Raw genomic sequence first — 18581 nt, forward strand, 5'->3', positions numbered from 1 at the left:
AAACATTTTCAAGTATTACCCCAGGAAGGGTTAGCTAAAGAAACCTGGAAGGGTGAAGCAGCATGAGCCTTCAAATAGAAGATGAAGAAGCGCAGGCCCCTGGGTATAGGAGAAGAGAATGAAGTTAGAATAAAGGTACACAAGATGGACGCCAGTTTCAGAGCAATGCTTTACGTTTATTGCGTCCTTTAACTAAGAATGCTACAAGCTATAATAAATTATAACGCCTCTTTGGTTGTGAATTAAAACAGGATCATCACCATCCTCTCAAGCACACCCAATTTTATGCTAGAGTGATCCTAGTTGATGCGCACGCCAGCCATGTTCATCTACCATACGTGATGTGATCTGCAACAAGAATAGGACACCTAAGCACTTAACGAGTTGTGAATTCAAAAGCATTTATGTCCAACTGAAAGCTGCTTAGTTATGAACTCCTTGCAGGCAAGCGAGTGCGTTTTGATTTGGCCTAATCGAGGTGCAGCTTGAACACAGGCGAAAGCTTGCGCACATAACACAGGCTTCAGAGAGTGAGAGCGAGGGTGATTTGGCATCGCACTGATGACTTCTCCCTTTACACAACACCTGCTGTGCTACTGCGGCAGCAGGCGTTCCTTTTCGCCCGCTCTGCTCTGTCAAGGTGTGCTCAAGCCGTAGTGTCACAGCCTATGGCAACTCCATTGAGGCACACTTGTGATGTGGCGTCACAGCCAATCTGAACTTAGGGGTACCATTTCACTGCTACAGATGCCAGATGCCCATTTCATACTTTCACATTAAAAAAGAAAAAAAGGAAAGAAAAAGAAAAAGAAAGGAATTTGGAAGGAATGTGGCTTGACCTTGAAGACACTGTGAAGCACAACAAGCCCGCTCGTGAACCATCTCAAGAGCAAGCATCATGCACAATACTTGCGAGTTTAAGTCATCCCAGGAAAGAAAGAAGCCTAAAGATCCAGGCCAGTGAACTTTGCTGACTCTGAGTAAAGGGAAAGGTCAGCAGTCAGAGAGTGCAAAAAAGCAAACTACGATGTTTATTGTGCATATGACAATTTTCATTGCATATAGCTGCCAAATGCAAGTCTCATTCAAGACATAGACACAATGTTGAGTCGGTACAGCTGAAAGATGCCGTCTTAGTTGAAATGGCAACGTTGGAAACTGGTGTGAGCCGTCTTTCACCAAGTGAGTGGAACGTTGCAGAAGGCATGCTAGAGGCCCTGCATCCCACTGAAGATGTGAATGGAGATCTTAGTGGCCAGAAGTATGGAACGTTTCATTGGTTGTGCCACTTCTTTGTGGAACGGAGCAAATGCCCAAGAGACACTGCCATTGAAATTGAACCAACCGTGCTTACCAAGAAACTGCTAAAAATTCACAGACGATTACGATACTCCCTAATGCAAAGCATGTACCACTCCTCACATATGTTTCCTGGTAAACATTACTTTTGAGCAAGCTGCCGCGGCGACGGCAGCTTGACTGTAGCATACGGAGCAGGGAGTGACATAACTACACTTCTGTACGTAAAAGAAGAACCCTTCTAGTAAATGATTTGTATTATGACAGTGCCATGGGAAGGCCACGTATAGTGAGGACTCCTGAAGAGCAGCATGCATGCGAGGCAGCGCATTTCTCTTCTCTCTGGTACACTCTTTGTAGGTGCACAAAGTAACGGCGAAAGTCAAGTCGCAGGCTGTCGAAACGTTTTATGCTAATAATTAGGTAAAGTGCATGTGAATGTCGCCCCGTGAATAATTTCAACATATGTCACAATGGGCAATCATTCTAATTGTCTACGGCTTCCCGGTCCAATCCCCTTCATAGCGTGGATTGGAGAGCATTTTTTTGTAAAAATTAAATAGCATTGGACAAGTAGCATTTACTTTTTGTTATAATGCAATACAATAATGACTTTATAAGGAGTAGATGAGTACTTGTGACAGAATTTAAGTGAGGAGTGCCTTTGGCAGTGGGAAAGTACTTTAACGTCCACGGGGAGTCTCTCGTGTCCTGCAGTTACTGTATTTACACGATTGTAAGTCGACCACTTTTTTTCAAATTTGAAAGTCTGAAGTTGAGGGGTCGACTTAGAATCGAAACCAAAACATGGCCCTGCCAAAAAAGCGAGACCAACGGGAGCTACAACGTAGTTACAATTTTATGTTTGCTCTATGGCCCTACCCGTATCCTTTCGCTATCCCGCGTGTTTGTTCGCTTTTTGGAAGGGTTTTTCAACATTTTTGAGAGTTTTACAGTGCACGCAACACTCATGGGGAGGGTGTCGATAGTTGATGAAAGCGCCGCTGCTCCCATTTGCGGCGGCACCCTCAGAACAACGGCACTTGCGGGGAGTATCGGTAGTTCATGGAAGAGCATACACCGCTCGCGAATTTCTCTTTCTCTGTTGAAAGGCATTGGCATTGGTTTCACGCGTTCCACTTGACTGCCGGCTACGTGCTACTTCGATGCTTCCCCAGTCGTCATGAGTGCTCGAGGCCCACTATTCGTTCGGCACTCGTTCACAGCAGCGTTCAAGAGGGCTGCCATCCTTTACCCCGAAGAAACAAACCACTGCACAGCGGGCCGCAATTTCGATGTTTCTGAACGGGTGGTCCGAAAGTAGCGACTGCAGCAAAGCAAAATTTTCACCTGTGACGGCAAGTGAGAAATTTCCCACGTGCCGATGTCTGGACGCTTTCTGGAGCTGTAGGCTAAGCTTGTGGCGTACGTCGCTGAAATGCGTGATCGGTCCCTGCCAGTCAAGTGCGACATGGTCATGAAACAAGTCCGGACCTTTGCATTTTAAGGACCTGCTCCGCCACGAGTACAACGAGTGGCTGGCGGCAGAAGACCGCGAAATTACGCCAACCGGACCTGTCAAAAGTGCCTCCCTGACGGCTGCGTGTGGTTGGGTGCATTAGGCGTGGGCTGCTGTTCCACAAGATGTCGTGGTGCGGTCGTTTGCCAAATGTGAAATTTCGCTGGACGACGACACACTGTGGGACTGCAGCAACGATGATGATGGCAGCACTAGTGAAGAGGAGTAGTCCAGTGACCATGTCGGCTACTAATAAATTTTCATTATCAAATGTGCCCTCGGGTATGCTCTTTTTTTTTTTTCCTGTCACGCGATATGGGGGGTCGACTTACATTCGAGTCGACTTGCAATCGTGTAAATACGGTACCTCAATTTCTAGATTATTAAGCCTCTGTTCGTGAAGATATTGAAGCCTTACAGGTTCTCGAGCACTAATCTATCACTTCAGCTGGACTTAATTTTTGCCTTTAGTGTCCCTTTCGTTCTATTGGATTGAAATTTTATCAATAAAATATATTTTCCAGATCTTCATGAACGAACTGAGTTATCAGTGCTGTCATACTAGCGTATTTACTGGCATAATGATTGCACTCTCATAATGATCACAGCCTCAACTTGCCATAGCAATGTGTCGTGTGCCAAGTCTAGCTGATGATTATCGTGCTTACCATCTGTCGAATGCTACACGAACGATTCTTTAAGAAATGCCAAGCAGTCTGCACACACCAGATTCTTAAGCAGATGCCCCATTTCATTCCTTTCATCACTTTCTGCACTTCCAAGGGAAGAAAAATCTACAAACAAACTTGCCTTGGTTTTATTATTTGTAGGGTTTATAACGGTTGTGGTCCACATTAACAATAACAACAACAACAACAACGAAAAAGGCACCTTTCGGTTCCTCTCATCTGCACTCTTGGGCACGCAACAAACCGAGCGGTAACGACAGTAGCCACGTTTACATTCATAGGTTAGAAGTGTACCCTATTCATATGCTGGTGCCTGTAACACAGCTAAGATATTCACCTAGCAGAAACATGCCGTATTAGGATCGTATTAAGACAAATGCCGCAGTTTCCACAATAGTTTTCGCCATGTGTTTCTGTCACTGGTGGCTGAGCACTCCTATCTGTTTCTGTCCCCTCAAAATGGACATGACTATGTTATTGCTGCAAACTTGCTGATATTAACGATATTATTCATTACTGACATCGAAGAAACTGTATCAATGCACCTAATGTACTCACGAGAAAAAAAATTGCATTTGGCGTGTTCGGCTTGCTTCGTCGGTGGCCACTCTTGTTTTGATGTCCCGCACTGACGGCGGCAGCCGCTTGCTTGTTGACCCGTTGTCATCCCGCAGCAAATGCGGGACAACAACATGCACGGCACCCACCAGCTCAACATCCCCTGTTGCAACACTTCGGTTCGTGCCGAGTGGGCACGTCACAACCACTGGGCAAAATGCCTCACTTGAAGAAGCTGCTGACATGGGCCGAATTCGAGGAGCACAAATGCCGAAGGCACAAAAAACGACAATGCGCTTTGGGCCACTATGGCCTCACTAGCTCTGTGCGTCTCGTGCTGCAATGATTCGTCATATGTTTTCCCAGTTAGTGGGTTGTTTCTTAAATGTTTTGGAAAACATACGAATGAGGTTCTACTGTGTATATAATTTTAATAGACAGAGTATGTGAGGCTTTCATTACAACATGTATGAAGCTCAAATTTTTCTAAAGAGATGCTTACATAGTATAAAATGGACAATAATACAGTGTGTCCAGGCTCGCTGTTAGCAGGCTTGCTTGTAATGTTGCAGCCATTAGTTTGCTCATGTCTAGAGAGGGTAAGCATAGAAAGCAGTTCCGCACCTTGGTCCGTCTTAGTAGCCGGCTTCCAGTTGTCCGCGCTGATGATGGGCAGGCACACCTGACCCTTTTCATCAATGTTGGGGTGGTAGATCTTGGTCCTAAAGGTGATTTTGGGCGGCTTGAACGGGTATTCGGCTGGGAAGTTGATTTCTATCCGAAAAGCCCCCTTGTTGTACGGGCTGTTGTCCTGCATCATGGGTCATAACAGTAATTTAGGCAAGTGTGCCTAAACCATTTCAAGCTCACCCCAGAGATCACACAAAGGAGGGCTCCACAGTAATTCTAGCCACCTGTTCCCAAGACAATTATTCTGAACCAAAATAACAAAAGATGTTGAAGTCTACGCCCGTTGAAGTGTAGCCATTGCAACCAGGTATCAAGTGAAGAATTTCATCATCAGAAGACATTTCAAGTCCGCTGCAGAACAATAGCCTCTCCCAAGAAACCTGTCTTGCATAAACCAAATTATGTCAGCAAATTTCCCACCACTGTCACCCATTTCGACCTCCTTGCCCTCTACTGCATCTTTGGTGCTTGGATTACTCTAGTGTTTTGCTGAGTGTTTTGCTGATTTCTTAGCAATTAGAATATCCTCACCCATAATTTTGTCATCTTTTTGCCCCTTACATGTCACACCTGTGACTGCTGCCTGGACATTCCTTTCCCTCCTTTCAACTTTGTCAAAGAGATACTGACATAAAATCTTCAATATTTCTTAAATTTTTTCTCCTTATACTTTTACTAACCTCACTAAAGACTACAAAAGATAGTCATGTATCAGAGTACTCGAAATAATTTACTATATAATACTTGTTTCCTTCAAAAAGACATGTCTACTTGTCAAAACGTTGGCTTCTGCTTTCTTGTACACAGACAGTTCGCTCGTCGCCTCGTTTTCAGGAATGTGTTCTCAATTTCAGTACTCAGGAGGGGGGACGTCATGATGTCGTGATACATTGGCCTGCTTCGTTTCTGCAACCTCTGTGGCTGTAGCACGCATTTTCTTCATGAACAGCGCATTCATCATAGCTAGCCTTATTACTACACATCAGAAAATTTTGCTTGGTGTCATGATGTCACAATGTCAATGATGCCAAGCTCGGCGTTTTGAGGACAACTTTAGCATCAAATTAAGATACAGGTTTAAGGGTTTCCTACTCTTCTTAATTACTAATACCTGTACCACATGGGCAAGAAAATGGCATTCAGTTGTTAAGGCCTCAAGTTCCTGAATTACATTTTTTTTCGGCGGAGCTACCATACGTCCAAATTTAATGACATTTGACCCGATGATGTCGAGACCGTAACAGCGTCTTCTGAAGTGAGCAATTTTAGGGCAATAATAAAAAGATAAACATGCATTTACAAATTTAAAGGGCCCTTCACCAGGCCACATAGAATATTTCAGTTGTAAGCTGGAAGTTGTTACACCCCTTCTAGGGAGCGTTCTGCCGCAAGAATTGTCCAATTTGGTCCATTAATAGCCAAGATAAAAATATTTCAGTGCCACGAACACTTGATTTCAGGAGGCGAGTGCCCCTGCCAAGAGAGACACTCTCTCCACTTGCCTTGTCTAGCCTCCACAAGCGAAATTTCTTTACTGCATTCAGGAGAACGCAGGAAAGAAATCGCATCACAGGTCCCACTTCCACTTTTTCCCCCTTGCTTTCCTGCTGCACGGTGCATTTCCGCTGACGGCGTCGGGTGTGAGCTGTTGCGTTTGTCTCAATCCGCTCAGTACACAATTTTGCACACTTTGCATGAGAACACCTGAATAGCAGTACAGGTCAGTGCTACAAGAATGCTGAGGCAGACAAAAGCAAATCACAGAGCAGCATGATCATGCACTGCAACATGGTAGAAAATGACGCAGTTTCGTGGTCTCTGTGTGCGACTGCATGATGTGGTAACAGGCAGATGAAACGGAAGTACATCTCTCTTTCTGCTGTGCAAAGTAAAACAAAAACACGCAGACATTTGGCTTGTGTGTCTTATTATTTCTCTAGACGTTAATTGGTCTACTGAAGCACCAGATTACACAAATAGCAAATGTTGCCTTGAGTAATTCTAGAAATCGTGCCACTGTGAGCGACGTCACAGCAATGCCGCGTACGTAGGCGCACTTGTGTGATACGCATTGACTCTGCAGCTGAAAGCGCGGTGCCCATGGGCAAACGGCGTTCGGTTAGATTTCAGCTCTTTTCGCAGCGCATAGCGATGTGATAAGACACATCTGTTAGCGTTAATTGTATGCCTGGCGCTTGTCATCTCAAGATGGCCAGACCTGGCGAGGGGTCCTTTAACCTGTCTTCAAGGCTAGTGAAATGTAGAAATAAGCACACTATGGTGCTGCTGACTTTAGTTTGTCACTGTCTTTTACAATGTTGCAACCGACAAAGTACGATGGCAATGAAATCGCCCTTGTTGCATGCTTGTTGCCAACATTTAGCATTACTCTGCTTGATGCAGCGTCTCTTCTAACGATGTCGTCGTTTGCATTATATAAACTTGAAGTGCTTGTGAAGTGCTTGGTGACAAATGGGATTAAGGCAAATGCTATTTGATTTCCTTGTGAGGGCACCATGCAAATGACATTAAATCTTAAGGCATTAGGAAGTTAATGGCATTTTCTGCGCCCAAAAGCATGTCATTTTATGCGTAAGAAGTCTGTGGTAATGGTTCTGCAACTTTGAATGTGTGTGTCAGTACTCCTTTAACCTTCAAACTTTGGTCATATGGTTAGCGATGATAGAGCCCAGCAATTATACATATTATTTTCAAGGGTTTCTTGCCATTCATGACTTTGGGAGTGTCTGCCAAATGCGAACCAATCTCGTATTGAGCAGCAGGATGCCTAGCCATATAGCAATTGTGGTGGGACAGGGGAGTACAAACACCCAACAGTTAAGTTGGTACTGCTGTGGTGAAACTCTGCTCTATCATACCAAAAATGTGACATGACTTGACATAATTAAGCCCAACACTAGTAATTATACTTGCTTGTTAACTCACAAGTAGCACATCACAACCTTACCACAATGAAAGATAGATGCACCTTTTATAATACACTGCCACTTCACAGCACACACAAGAAAGATGTTATAGCGCGTGTTTACCATGAACACAGATTTGGGGTCACTGGCCACATCATGCTGAATATGTCTATTCTTGTCATACCATCAAAGCTAAGGAGTGCGACGCTTGGTCAGTATTTAAAAGGGGGCCACCTGGGAACATCAAGCTCTAATAGCTCACTTCAGCAGCAATACAGATTTCAAGTAAAGGCCAATTCTGGAGTTTTAAGTACCAAAACCACAATTTTATCATGAGGCACGCCATAGTGGGGGACTCCGCATTAATTTTGATTACCAGGGGATCTTAAACGTGGCCCCAATGCACGGAACATGGGCATTTTCGCATTTCACCCCCACTGAGATGCAGCCACCGCGGCCAGGATTCAATCCTGCGGTCTTGTGCTTGGCAGCACAACACCATGGCTGCTAAGCCACCATGACGGGTCATCTAATTGTGAGGCTTCTGATTATGAGGATTACGAGTGGGGGCCCCTGGGTTAAATTTGACCACTTGGGGTTCTTTAACATGCACCTAAATCCCAGACAAGCGTTTTCGCATTTGATGTGCATTTCATCCCCATTGAAATGCAGCTGTCAGGGCTGCGATTGAACAATGGCTGACCTGCAAGACAGTTTTGACTGTGCCTAGAGCAGGACCGTTACATTTGTCGCCCAGGAACAGATTACCCTGATGTCGGCAATATTTTCCTACACCGCATAATAACAAATGGAAGGACTACCCCCCTTTTAAGCGCTATCAGTCAGCTTTCTCTAAATGTAACAGCTAGCAATTTGGGAAGGTCTTGCCTAACAAGTCTACACACTAAGCGTCTATTTTCCCATTACAGTCAAAATTCCAGCTAAAGAAAATTAAAAGAAATAAGGTGTGCAATGATGCGAAGGATATGCATGTTGTGAAGAGGAAATACCAAGCAAAGGGAAGGCAAAGGAAAGGACGTTGAAGTAAACAACAGGAGACGCTCGAAGGATGGCCTCTTGCCTCTCTTTTTACAAGGTATATAGTCTGCCCTCTATAGCATTAGTTAAATTGGTTCTCATCCAACGATGTTCAAGAGTTCTCAAAGGTGCTCATGCCTTCCAATCATTTTTCATTTGAACATCAGACAAATAGAGACAATCTTGCAGGCGGAAGACTGCTGTAGCAATCACGATAGTCTATTTGATCGATGCGATTCAGAGGCTAGTTATGTACCCACCACAGCGGCTCAGTGGTTATGCAATCGGGCTGTTGAGTATGTGATCATGGATTCGATTCCTAACTACTGTGACCGCGTTCCCATGTGGTGGGGTAAGAAAAGTGCATGGTGCCATGCTTTGAGTGTACGTTGAAGAATGCCACATAGTCAAATCCAAGGTCCTCCGCTACGGAGTCCCTCATAGTCCCCTGTCCACTTTTGGAATGTTAAATCCCACAATTTTTCTCTAGGCTGACACGCTCTTTAGCAAAGTGAACTATGCCGAACATGGTGCCCTAAGCTTTCACACGCTGCCCGACTTGAAAGCATTCTGCATTTTTTGAAGCCCTATTCGCATCGCGTGCCTACTTAGCCATTGTGGGCTAGGTGTGATATTTACACACAAACTTTCATACAAAAGCAATCAACATGATTTATCAGAAACTGTATACGTATGCACACATGTGCCCCTCCCACACACACATACACACAAGCCTGTTTGTTTTGATTTCGACTTATCGATTGCATTTATGTGTACTTTATGCTGGTATGCTGCGAGAGACCAAAAGTACATGACTGGTTGAGGACAAACGTGGCTAGTGTTTGCTTAAGCAATGCAACCCACAAGAAAAAGTAAAATGAACCAACACATTTTTCTCAGTTTACATGTTTCACATTGTGCTCAGTGCGTACTGGGTGCCCCAGGTAAATGCCAGTAAGAATTTAAAAAATGCACAGACACACACGACAAGAGGAGGGCTTTATGGGAACAGCACTCACTGTATGTTAACGAGCATTGTTCATGCTAGTAATGAGTATTTTTATTCACTGTGTACAAGTTATTAAGTTTATTTAGCTAACTTTTAATTAAATTATGGTGTTTCATGTGCCAGAATCCCGATCCTATCAGGCCAGCCACAGTGAGGGACTCCAGATAAATTTTGACTACTTGAGCTTATTTAACGAGCACCTAATGCACATTAGATGGGAATTTTTTGCATTTCAACCCACTGAGATGGAACCGCCAAAGCTGAGATTTGATCACACGACCTCGTACATAGAAGCCCAATGCTCTAAATGCCAAACAACCATGGCGGGTAGCTAACCTTTCCTCCGTATAATCGTTAAGGTGAAATGCAAAAATTGTGGAAAATGTAAAGCTATGACCATGAACAGCCTTTTCAGTCTGCCCCTGGCTTCCATTACAACCTGAGCCTACAGAAATAATTTTGCGATATTGCTGTAAAATGTGAACAGCAGCAACAACTGAATGAATGCCAATTCCACCCTTTGATCTGCAGTGCACAGGTCCCTGTTGCACTGTTTACAACACTGATAAAGAAAACAAATGAATAAAGGGCCCATCATAACACCTGCACAATACTCACAGGTACAATCAATCCCTGCCATGTGAGCATGTTTTTTTCATCCACTTGGATGTCCCGAAAGCATTTTGTTCCCGAGTTCCGGATGTCTGCAAGTTCCTGAAAACAAACAATGCATGAATGTAAGTGCCAATGGAATTATTTACAATGTGCAAGAACAAATATCCTGCAGTAAGCAAGGAACCAGTATGAACAAAGAACAAACAGAGAGCACTGAGAAAGCACAGCTTATCAGCCCAAGGTTATTTGTTCCCAACCGACCGCCATCAATGACAATACATATTCTCACATGATATAATTCACAGCCCACCACTGCTGCTTTGTGGCATTCAGTGACTTTACGACAGTTTTGTAGCCCCCCCAGTGAACATGTAAAATAAATGTAATGAGTGAGACTAACATACATTAGAGTTGCTCCTCTTCACAGCTTTAGTGCCACCAATCCAATCAGAATGTACTGAAAGTGATGCTTTTAAAAGTGATCAAAGGTGCTGCAACACTAGCTACTTGTTTTATGTGCAAACTCCAAGTGACAGTAAATAAATAAAACATACTTTTTGCAGTGCAAGATATACACACCGACCATCCTGATAGGTACTTCATGGCCCCTTCCTTTTCCCAGTTTGAATATGTTCGACCATGTAAAAATTACAAGCGAGGGGTGTGATATGCAAGGTCACACAATAATGCCACAACGTTTACAGCAGCATGCTTGCACAATATGCTTCTTTTTTTTTCTTCTAATTAACATTTGGGCCATGAAATTGTAGTTTTACAGTAAATCGAGAAATTAAAGTGTAAGCACAGTTATGAGGCCATATTTACAGAAGGATGCTGTGCAATTTATTACGGAGAAAAAAAAATAACTGCCCCGAAATGTTGGCCGAGATTTTGACAAAGTCATTATTCGACACAGCCTTGCTGCAGTATGCACCATCAAAACTTGTATATGTCACCCAGTAAAGGGGGGCAGGTGAGGCAATAGGTGGCTCCAATCATAAACAGAGCGTGTCAGAGTTCGCATTTGTAGAATCGGACGAGGCAGCTACTTTCAATGCCGCTTTATCTGAACTCAATACAGCCGACATTGTGAATAAAGGCTTGTACAATTTTTGTTCATCCCGCACGGCACACAGTTGAAAAATGCAAGGACATTGTAAAATTCATCACGAGGAGAATTAAAGTTGAAAATAAAGCAAGATTGACAGCTTAAAGGGACATTAAGGGTGAACATAATTTCAGCTGTTTGAGTAAGCTATTCTTCTAAACTCTTACTGTTACAGAAAAAGAAAATCTACACAACATGAAAGATGGATGGCAACACCACCTTGAAGTTCCCGCACCAGCTCAGTCCTAGATGAATTTTTATTGCTAAAGAATGACTACATAGCATTCTAAAAGAACTAAAGACTGAGCATCTTCAAAAACATTATCTGAGCCATGATGGCCCAAGAAAGTAGTTTGAAATCCGTGGCTTAACAATGACATGTCAGCACTTCAATGAATGCGACTTTGACCATCACTTGCTCTTCTAATATCAACCTGTCACTGCCGAATTAACAAATATATACTTTTCAAAGAATAATTTACTAAGCCTAAACTGATTTTGTATTTCTACTCTTCAGCGTCCCTTGAAAGAGCTTTGAAAAAGTTAACATGTCATGTGCACAGACACCAGACTTCTTGAAATCAAGAAACTGACATGCAAGATAAAGGCTGTTTGCAAAAGCGGTTTCAAGGTTCACAAACTCTGAGACACAGTGGTTCACTGTCAAGGGGAATGTGCGAGCCTGGCTTGTCAGCAAACCATCCTGTAGCACACGAACCCTTTCCACACCAATTTTTTTTCCCCTCAGAAAACCACTCAATTTCCAAAATATTTTATGACAGAGTCATTGTGAACAGCCTTCATTACTGCAATATCAGCAGTTCATTCATTATTTTCTGTGCTTCCACTGCAACAAGTTTTCATATCTTCTTTTTGGAGTTGCAGATAGGCAAGGCCAAAGGAAGTCTGTCATCATCATCATCATCATCATCATCATCATCAGCAGCAGCAGCAGCAGCAGCAGCAGCAGCAGCAGCAGCAGCAGCAGCAGCAGCAGCAGCAGCAGCAGCAGCAGCAGCAGCAGCAGCAGCAGCAGCCTGTTCTAAGTCCACTGCAGGACGAATGCCTCTTCCTGCGATCTCCAATTACCTCTGTTCTGTGCCAACTGATTCCAACTAGCGCCCGCGAATTTCCTAATTTCATTGGTCCACCTAGTCTTCTGCTGTCCTTGACTGCATTTCCTTTCTCTTGGTACCCATTCTGCAACCCTAATGGTCCTATGGTTATCTGAATGGCGCATTATATGACCTGCCTACCTCCATTTTTTCTCTTAATGTCAATTGGAATATCGCCTACACCCGTTTGCTCTCTCATCCAAACTGCTCTCTTTTTGTCTCTTAACATTATGCCTAGCAATCTTTGTTCCATTGCTCTTCGCGCAGTTCTTGTTCTCAAGCTTCTTTTGTCAGTCTCCAAGTCATTGCCCCATATGTCAGCGCCGTTAGATGCACTAATTGTACACCTTCCTTTTCAATGATAATGGTAAGCTTCCAGTCAGGAGCTGACAATGTCTGCCGTATGCGATCCAACCAATTTTTATTCTATGAATTTCGTTCTCATGATCAGGGTTCCCTGTGATTAATTGACTTAGGTAAACAAACTCCTTCACAGACTCGAGAGGCTGACTGGCGATCCTGAACTCTTTTCCTTTGTCCGGCTATTCATCATTATCTTTGTCTTCTGCATATTAATCTTCAATCCCACTCTTACACTCTCTCTGTTAAGGTCCTTAGACATTTGTTGTAGCTCGTCTGTATTGTTAATGAATAGAACAATGTCATTGGTAAACCAAAGGATACCGAGATATTCGCCGTCAATCCTTACTCCTAAGCCTTCTCAGTTTAACACCTTGGAACCCTTCTTCAAAGCACACAGTCAATGGCATTGGAGAGATTGTTTCCCTGTCTAACCCCTTTCTTTATAGGTGTCTTCTTGCTTTTCTTGTGTAGAATTAAGGTAGCTGCAGAACCTCTGTAGATTTTTCCAAGGCATTCACATAAGCGTTCTGTACTCCTTGATTACATAATGCCTCTATGACTGCTGGTATCTCTACTAAATCTACCTTTTCTATCTGGTATCTCTACCTTTTCGGTATCTATGAAAGCCATATAGAGAGGCTTATTGTACTCTGCGGATTTCTCAATAACCTGATTAATGACATGGATGTGATCCATTGTACAGTATCCTTTCCTGAAGCTAGCCTGTTCCCTTGGTTGACTAAAGTCCAGTGTTGCCCTTATACTATTGGTGATTATTTTGGCAAATATTTTATATAATACTGAGACTAAGCTAATGGGCCTATAATTTTTCCATTATTTAACGTCTCCCTTTTTGTGGATTAGTATAATGTTTGCATTCTTCCAGTTTTCTGGGACCCTTGCAGTCGATAGACACTCCATATGAAGAGCTGCCAGTTTTCCAAGCATTATGTCTCCTCCATCTTTAATTAAATTGACTGTTATTCCATCTTCTCCTGCCGCTCTTCCTTGTTTCATGTCTTGCAAGGCCCTTCTGACCTCATCGCTAGTTATAGGAGGAGTTTCTGTATCCTGTTGATTACTGTTTCTAATGGAGGTATCCTGACTCTTCTGGGTATTGTACAGGTCAGTATAGGATTTTCCGCTTCCTTTAGCATATCTACGAGATTGCTGATGATATTCCCCTGCTTATCTTTCTGTGCATACATCTTGGCTTGTCCTATGCCAAGTTTCTTTCTCACTGATTTCAGGCTGCACTCATTTTTTACGGCTTCATCAGTCTTTCTCACTTTATAGTTTCGAATATCACTTATTTTTGCCTTGTCGATCGGTTTTGACAGTTCCGCGAATCCAATCTTATCTGTTGAGTTGGACACTTTCATTCTTTGCCATTTCTTTATTAGATCATTTGTTACTTGGGAGAGCTTGCCTACTGGTCGCCTTGGTGCCTTGCCTCCCACTTCTATTGCTGCCTCTGACGCCAGCCTAGTTACGAATTCATTCATTAGCTCTATGTCATCATCATTTCTCTGTTCTAAGGCTGCATATTTGTTTGCAAGTACCAGCCTGAATTTGTCTGCTTTTACCCTTACTGCCTCTAGGTTGACCTGTTTCTTCTTGATCAATTTTGCTCTTTCTCTCTTCAAATTGAGGTAAATTCTAGCCCCCACTAATCTATGATCCCTGCACTATACCCTACCTATCACTTCAACATCCTGCACTATGCTGGGATCAGTGGAAAGTATGAAGTCAATTTCATTTCTTGTTTCACCATTCGGGCTTTTCCAGGTCCACTTTCTGTTGCTACGCTTCCTGAAAAAGGTGTTCATTATTCGAAGCTTATTCCTTTCTGGGAATTCTACCAGCATCTATCCTCTAGCATTCCTAGAATCGATGCTGTCGTTGACAATTGCTTGTTCACTAGCATGCTTTTTCCCCACCTTTGCACTGAAGTTGCCCATTACTACAGTATACTGAGTTTGCACTTTTCTCATCGCTAGTTCAACACCTTCGTAAAACTGGGGCCCTAAACGTAAAACTATTCTGATATGTTTTTATTGCAATCTCCTGATGTCAAATTTGCGTAACCACCAACGCAAGCATCGGACGGTGACCTGCACAGTTGTCTGAACAGAACAATCAAACGCTCGCCTCGTTCATAGGAAATCCCTTTTGTTTGCTTGGAAAACGAATAACATTGCCTGCACTGAGCGGCTTGTCTTATCTAAGTGGCTGACAAGAGGCAAGCAGCACCCTCAAGTGGAGAGGGGTTCGATGGGGCCGAGCCATTGCACTGAATACCGATAACTGGATCAAGAGGGTGGTGCCAATGTCCACAATGGAAGCTTAAGAATGTTGCTGGAAAGGATCCTCAGCAAAGAAGAGTTGGCAGAATGAGGTCATAAACGTGCTGAAATTGCTAGAAAATGTTACACAGCCATGTAAAAAGTTTTATTATACGCAAATAAACCCATGCTCTATGGCAGGTAAAAGTAGCCAGTGCCTCAGCGATCGGCAGCAGCCATCTTTTATTCCTTTCAGAAAGGGGGCAGCCTGTGGTTATTCAGAAGAAAATTCACTTTTGTTCGGCATATTAATGCACCTTTAACACGTACATGTCACTTTAAAGCAATGAGTTTTTGCGGTTTTGTGACGTCTTGTGACAGGCTGGTGAAGTGGGTGCAGCCCGAAAACTTTTGACCAATAGCCGAGGGCTAATGGCGAAAAGGTGTCGAATCAGAAATGACCATTTTTCATTTGTTCGGTCAAATCACGCATAATCAGAGTGTACACGTGATATCCGATGGGGAGCTATCGCGGTTTGCGTGACATCGCGTGACTGACAGGTGCAGTGGGGGTGGCCCCAAAACAGTTTTTACCAATCGCAGCGGGCTGATTGCAGACTTGGAATAGAAAAGTTTGGAATAGTTTTATGTTATAGCGCCCCTGATCTATTTCCTCATCATCGTGACTGGATGTTGGAGCATAGGCTTGTACTACCTTTATTCTATACTTCTTATTAAGTTTGATTACGACTACAGCTACCCTCTCATTAATGCTGTAGAATTCGTCAATGTTGCCCGATATATTCTTATGTATCAAGAATCCTACCCCGTATTGCTTCTTGTCTAGGAGACCTCTATAGCAGAGGTCATGTCCATTATTAAGCAATGTATAAGCCTCACTTGTTCTAATCTCACTAAGGCCGCTGATATCCTAAACAATGTCTGACAGTTCCTCAGAGTCCTGCTAAGCTAGCCTCGCTCGAGAGGGTTCGGGTGTTAAACGTGGCAAGGGTCTATAAATTAATATAAAGTGTGATATTGGAACAGAAGTCAAGCATGTTCTTGCTATTCACCATGCAACATATTATTGCTGGCACAGCCTGGAAAGAAAATCGGAAAGGTGCTGGCAGCAAACTCTTTTTGCTGAGCACCGCCCGCATGGGAGAGGTCACATCACAGGCTCTAAATTTTCCTTGTGATAGATAGTACTAAGTTCTGAACATGACTTGCTAGAGATTTTCATATTATGTGCATACTTCAGGTGAATGTACGTCAAAACAGTTTCTGGCATTGAAGTGGCATTTGTTATCACTGCAGCTGCCCCTCTCAACGCCAATTCTTTAAACCCAGGGGAGCCGGACAACTGCTTTGTTCCTGTCAAGTGCGCCCTCAAAATAACTTAGTTTTTGGGAATGTGGTGCCAGTCACACCAAATGATGGAGCAACTGCCACTCATTCGTCGCACTCAGTGGGCGAAAGGAATTCCCTGAACGAGTGAGACTCGTCACTGGCATATAAAGTGAAGCTTTTTACGTCTCACTGATTCATCCATGAGTGCTGAAAATGCACTGCAGGAAAGCCAACTTACACATCTGCACAGAACACTACAGTTTACATTTGCAGTACGGTGCCAGTGTCGACTGGACGGCTGGCCAGTGCCTGACAATGGCGCGAAGCTTCACAAACTTCACAAGAGCAGCGCATGCGCACAAAGTTCACTACAAGCCCAAGTTGCATCTGCTAGGCATGACACTATCCCTGTCGCGATTAACTGAGCTTCCCTGCTTATCGGAGACAAGTGCACATGAACACGGGCTCGTCTTAGGATCTGGAAAATGCAATCCCAAACAAGCAATCAAATCACATGAATAGCATCGGGTCACTCAGCATTTCTTGGGTTCGTTGCATGGTCATTGGCAATATATACGATCCTAAACAAGTAAGCAAATCACATATGCTGAGTATCGGGTCACTCAGCATTTCTTCGGTTCATTGCAGGGTCATTGGCTTTGGACTTTGACTCAGTTTACATAGGGGGAAAGCTTTGCATTCAACTATCTTTAAGACACGGACTTTCATTGTTCTTCAAACACCTGAACAAGTGAGACTTGTTTTTTGCATGTAAAAGTTTAAGAAGTGCTTCTGCAACAGATGATTTGTGCTAAGTGGCACTGGTTCGCCTTGAAGCAAATGTGTAGTGCACTGACACATCTGTGCCTAGTGGAGGATGCACAAAGTGCAAGTCATGCACTCGCGTGTTCCCTTTTGAGAGTGCACTGGACGAACAACACTTTGGCAGATTTACTGTACAATTTCTTCCTTATCCGCCCTTCACAGCCGGCTGGCTGCTTGAGCAACTAACTGACAAAGCATGGAAAAGCATGGTATTGGAATAACATCATTACGTTATCCCTGCCTTGGTCTCAATGTCTCCACAAGGGTTGAGAGGTTTGTCAAACACTTCCATGAGGTTTGCTTCTGATTGGCCACTTCATAGTTATTACATATTTTTACTTAAACTGGAAGGAAGCTTCTCCACAGTGCTTTGTGACACGCTAACGTGGCTTAACTACTATTAAAATAAAAACATCACATGCATACTACTGCTTCACTTCCAGTGATGCGAGTTTATTTTTTACTTACAAATAATTCAGACACAAAGTGCTACCCAAGCAGGTGAGTGTTAGTGTCAACAGCCACTGTTCAAAAGCATCAACGGTAGTACACTCTACAGAAGCGTTAGGCAGAGCGTTCCAATCAATTGGCTAAAGAAAGAAGTGTTGAATCAGCTGCATTCGTATGGATAGTAAGCCATTTCGCATTTCTTGCAGCCAAAGGTAGTACGAATAAGCATGTATACGACAGCTAAAAGAAAGAACGTTACTTTGTACGGTGGCATGCGCGCTAACAGTCGAAGAGGAACAAACCCCCCAACAAACAGAGGTGCTCATAATCGACTTGAGAAACGAGCAAGCCAGCCATGCCCGGCGCAATAACTCCGCTTTGAGACACGGCGGGCGGCGTTTATATTTAGCGCAGGCTCAACGCCCCGAAAGCGTCAGGCGCCGGCGCTTACCGGCCGGATCGCAACGCATGGTGAAACGGCGGGACGCAAAGACTTCAATGAGAAATCCTGCGCATCTCGAAGGAACACGGCCTTTTTCATAAGCGAAACGGATAAACGACGCACGCCTTGACGAGGTACGAACTTGTTTACCAACTAGTGAATTTGCACACGGTAGAACAGATCGTGATCAAGAGAAGAAAATTTTTGAAGTCAGTTATGAGAAACGAGAAAATGATGTGGTTGTGATGATTACATTTATCTATAGCGATGTCAGGTTAGGCGCTGTATTTCGCTAACGT

General features: G+C 43.6%; 1 protein-coding gene across 1 annotated transcript in view; it reads right to left on the minus strand.

Moving 5' to 3' along the window:
- The window catches only part of Ubc10 (ubiquitin conjugating enzyme 10), a 37730-nt gene that overhangs the window by 18446 nt on the left and 703 nt on the right, over positions 1 to 18581 (minus strand). The window contains exons 2-3 of the mRNA XM_075685597.1: positions 10348 to 10443; positions 4690 to 4876 (exon numbers count right to left, since the gene is read on the minus strand). Coding sequence (XP_075541712.1) covers positions 4690 to 4876; positions 10348 to 10443 — 283 coding nt within the window. The remainder of the gene's footprint in view (positions 1 to 4689; positions 4877 to 10347; positions 10444 to 18581) is intronic.

The sequence above is a fragment of the Dermacentor variabilis genome, chromosome 3 (genome assembly GCF_050947875.1).
Source record: "Dermacentor variabilis isolate Ectoservices chromosome 3, ASM5094787v1, whole genome shotgun sequence".
Lineage (NCBI taxonomy): Eukaryota > Metazoa > Arthropoda > Arachnida > Ixodida > Ixodidae > Dermacentor > Dermacentor variabilis.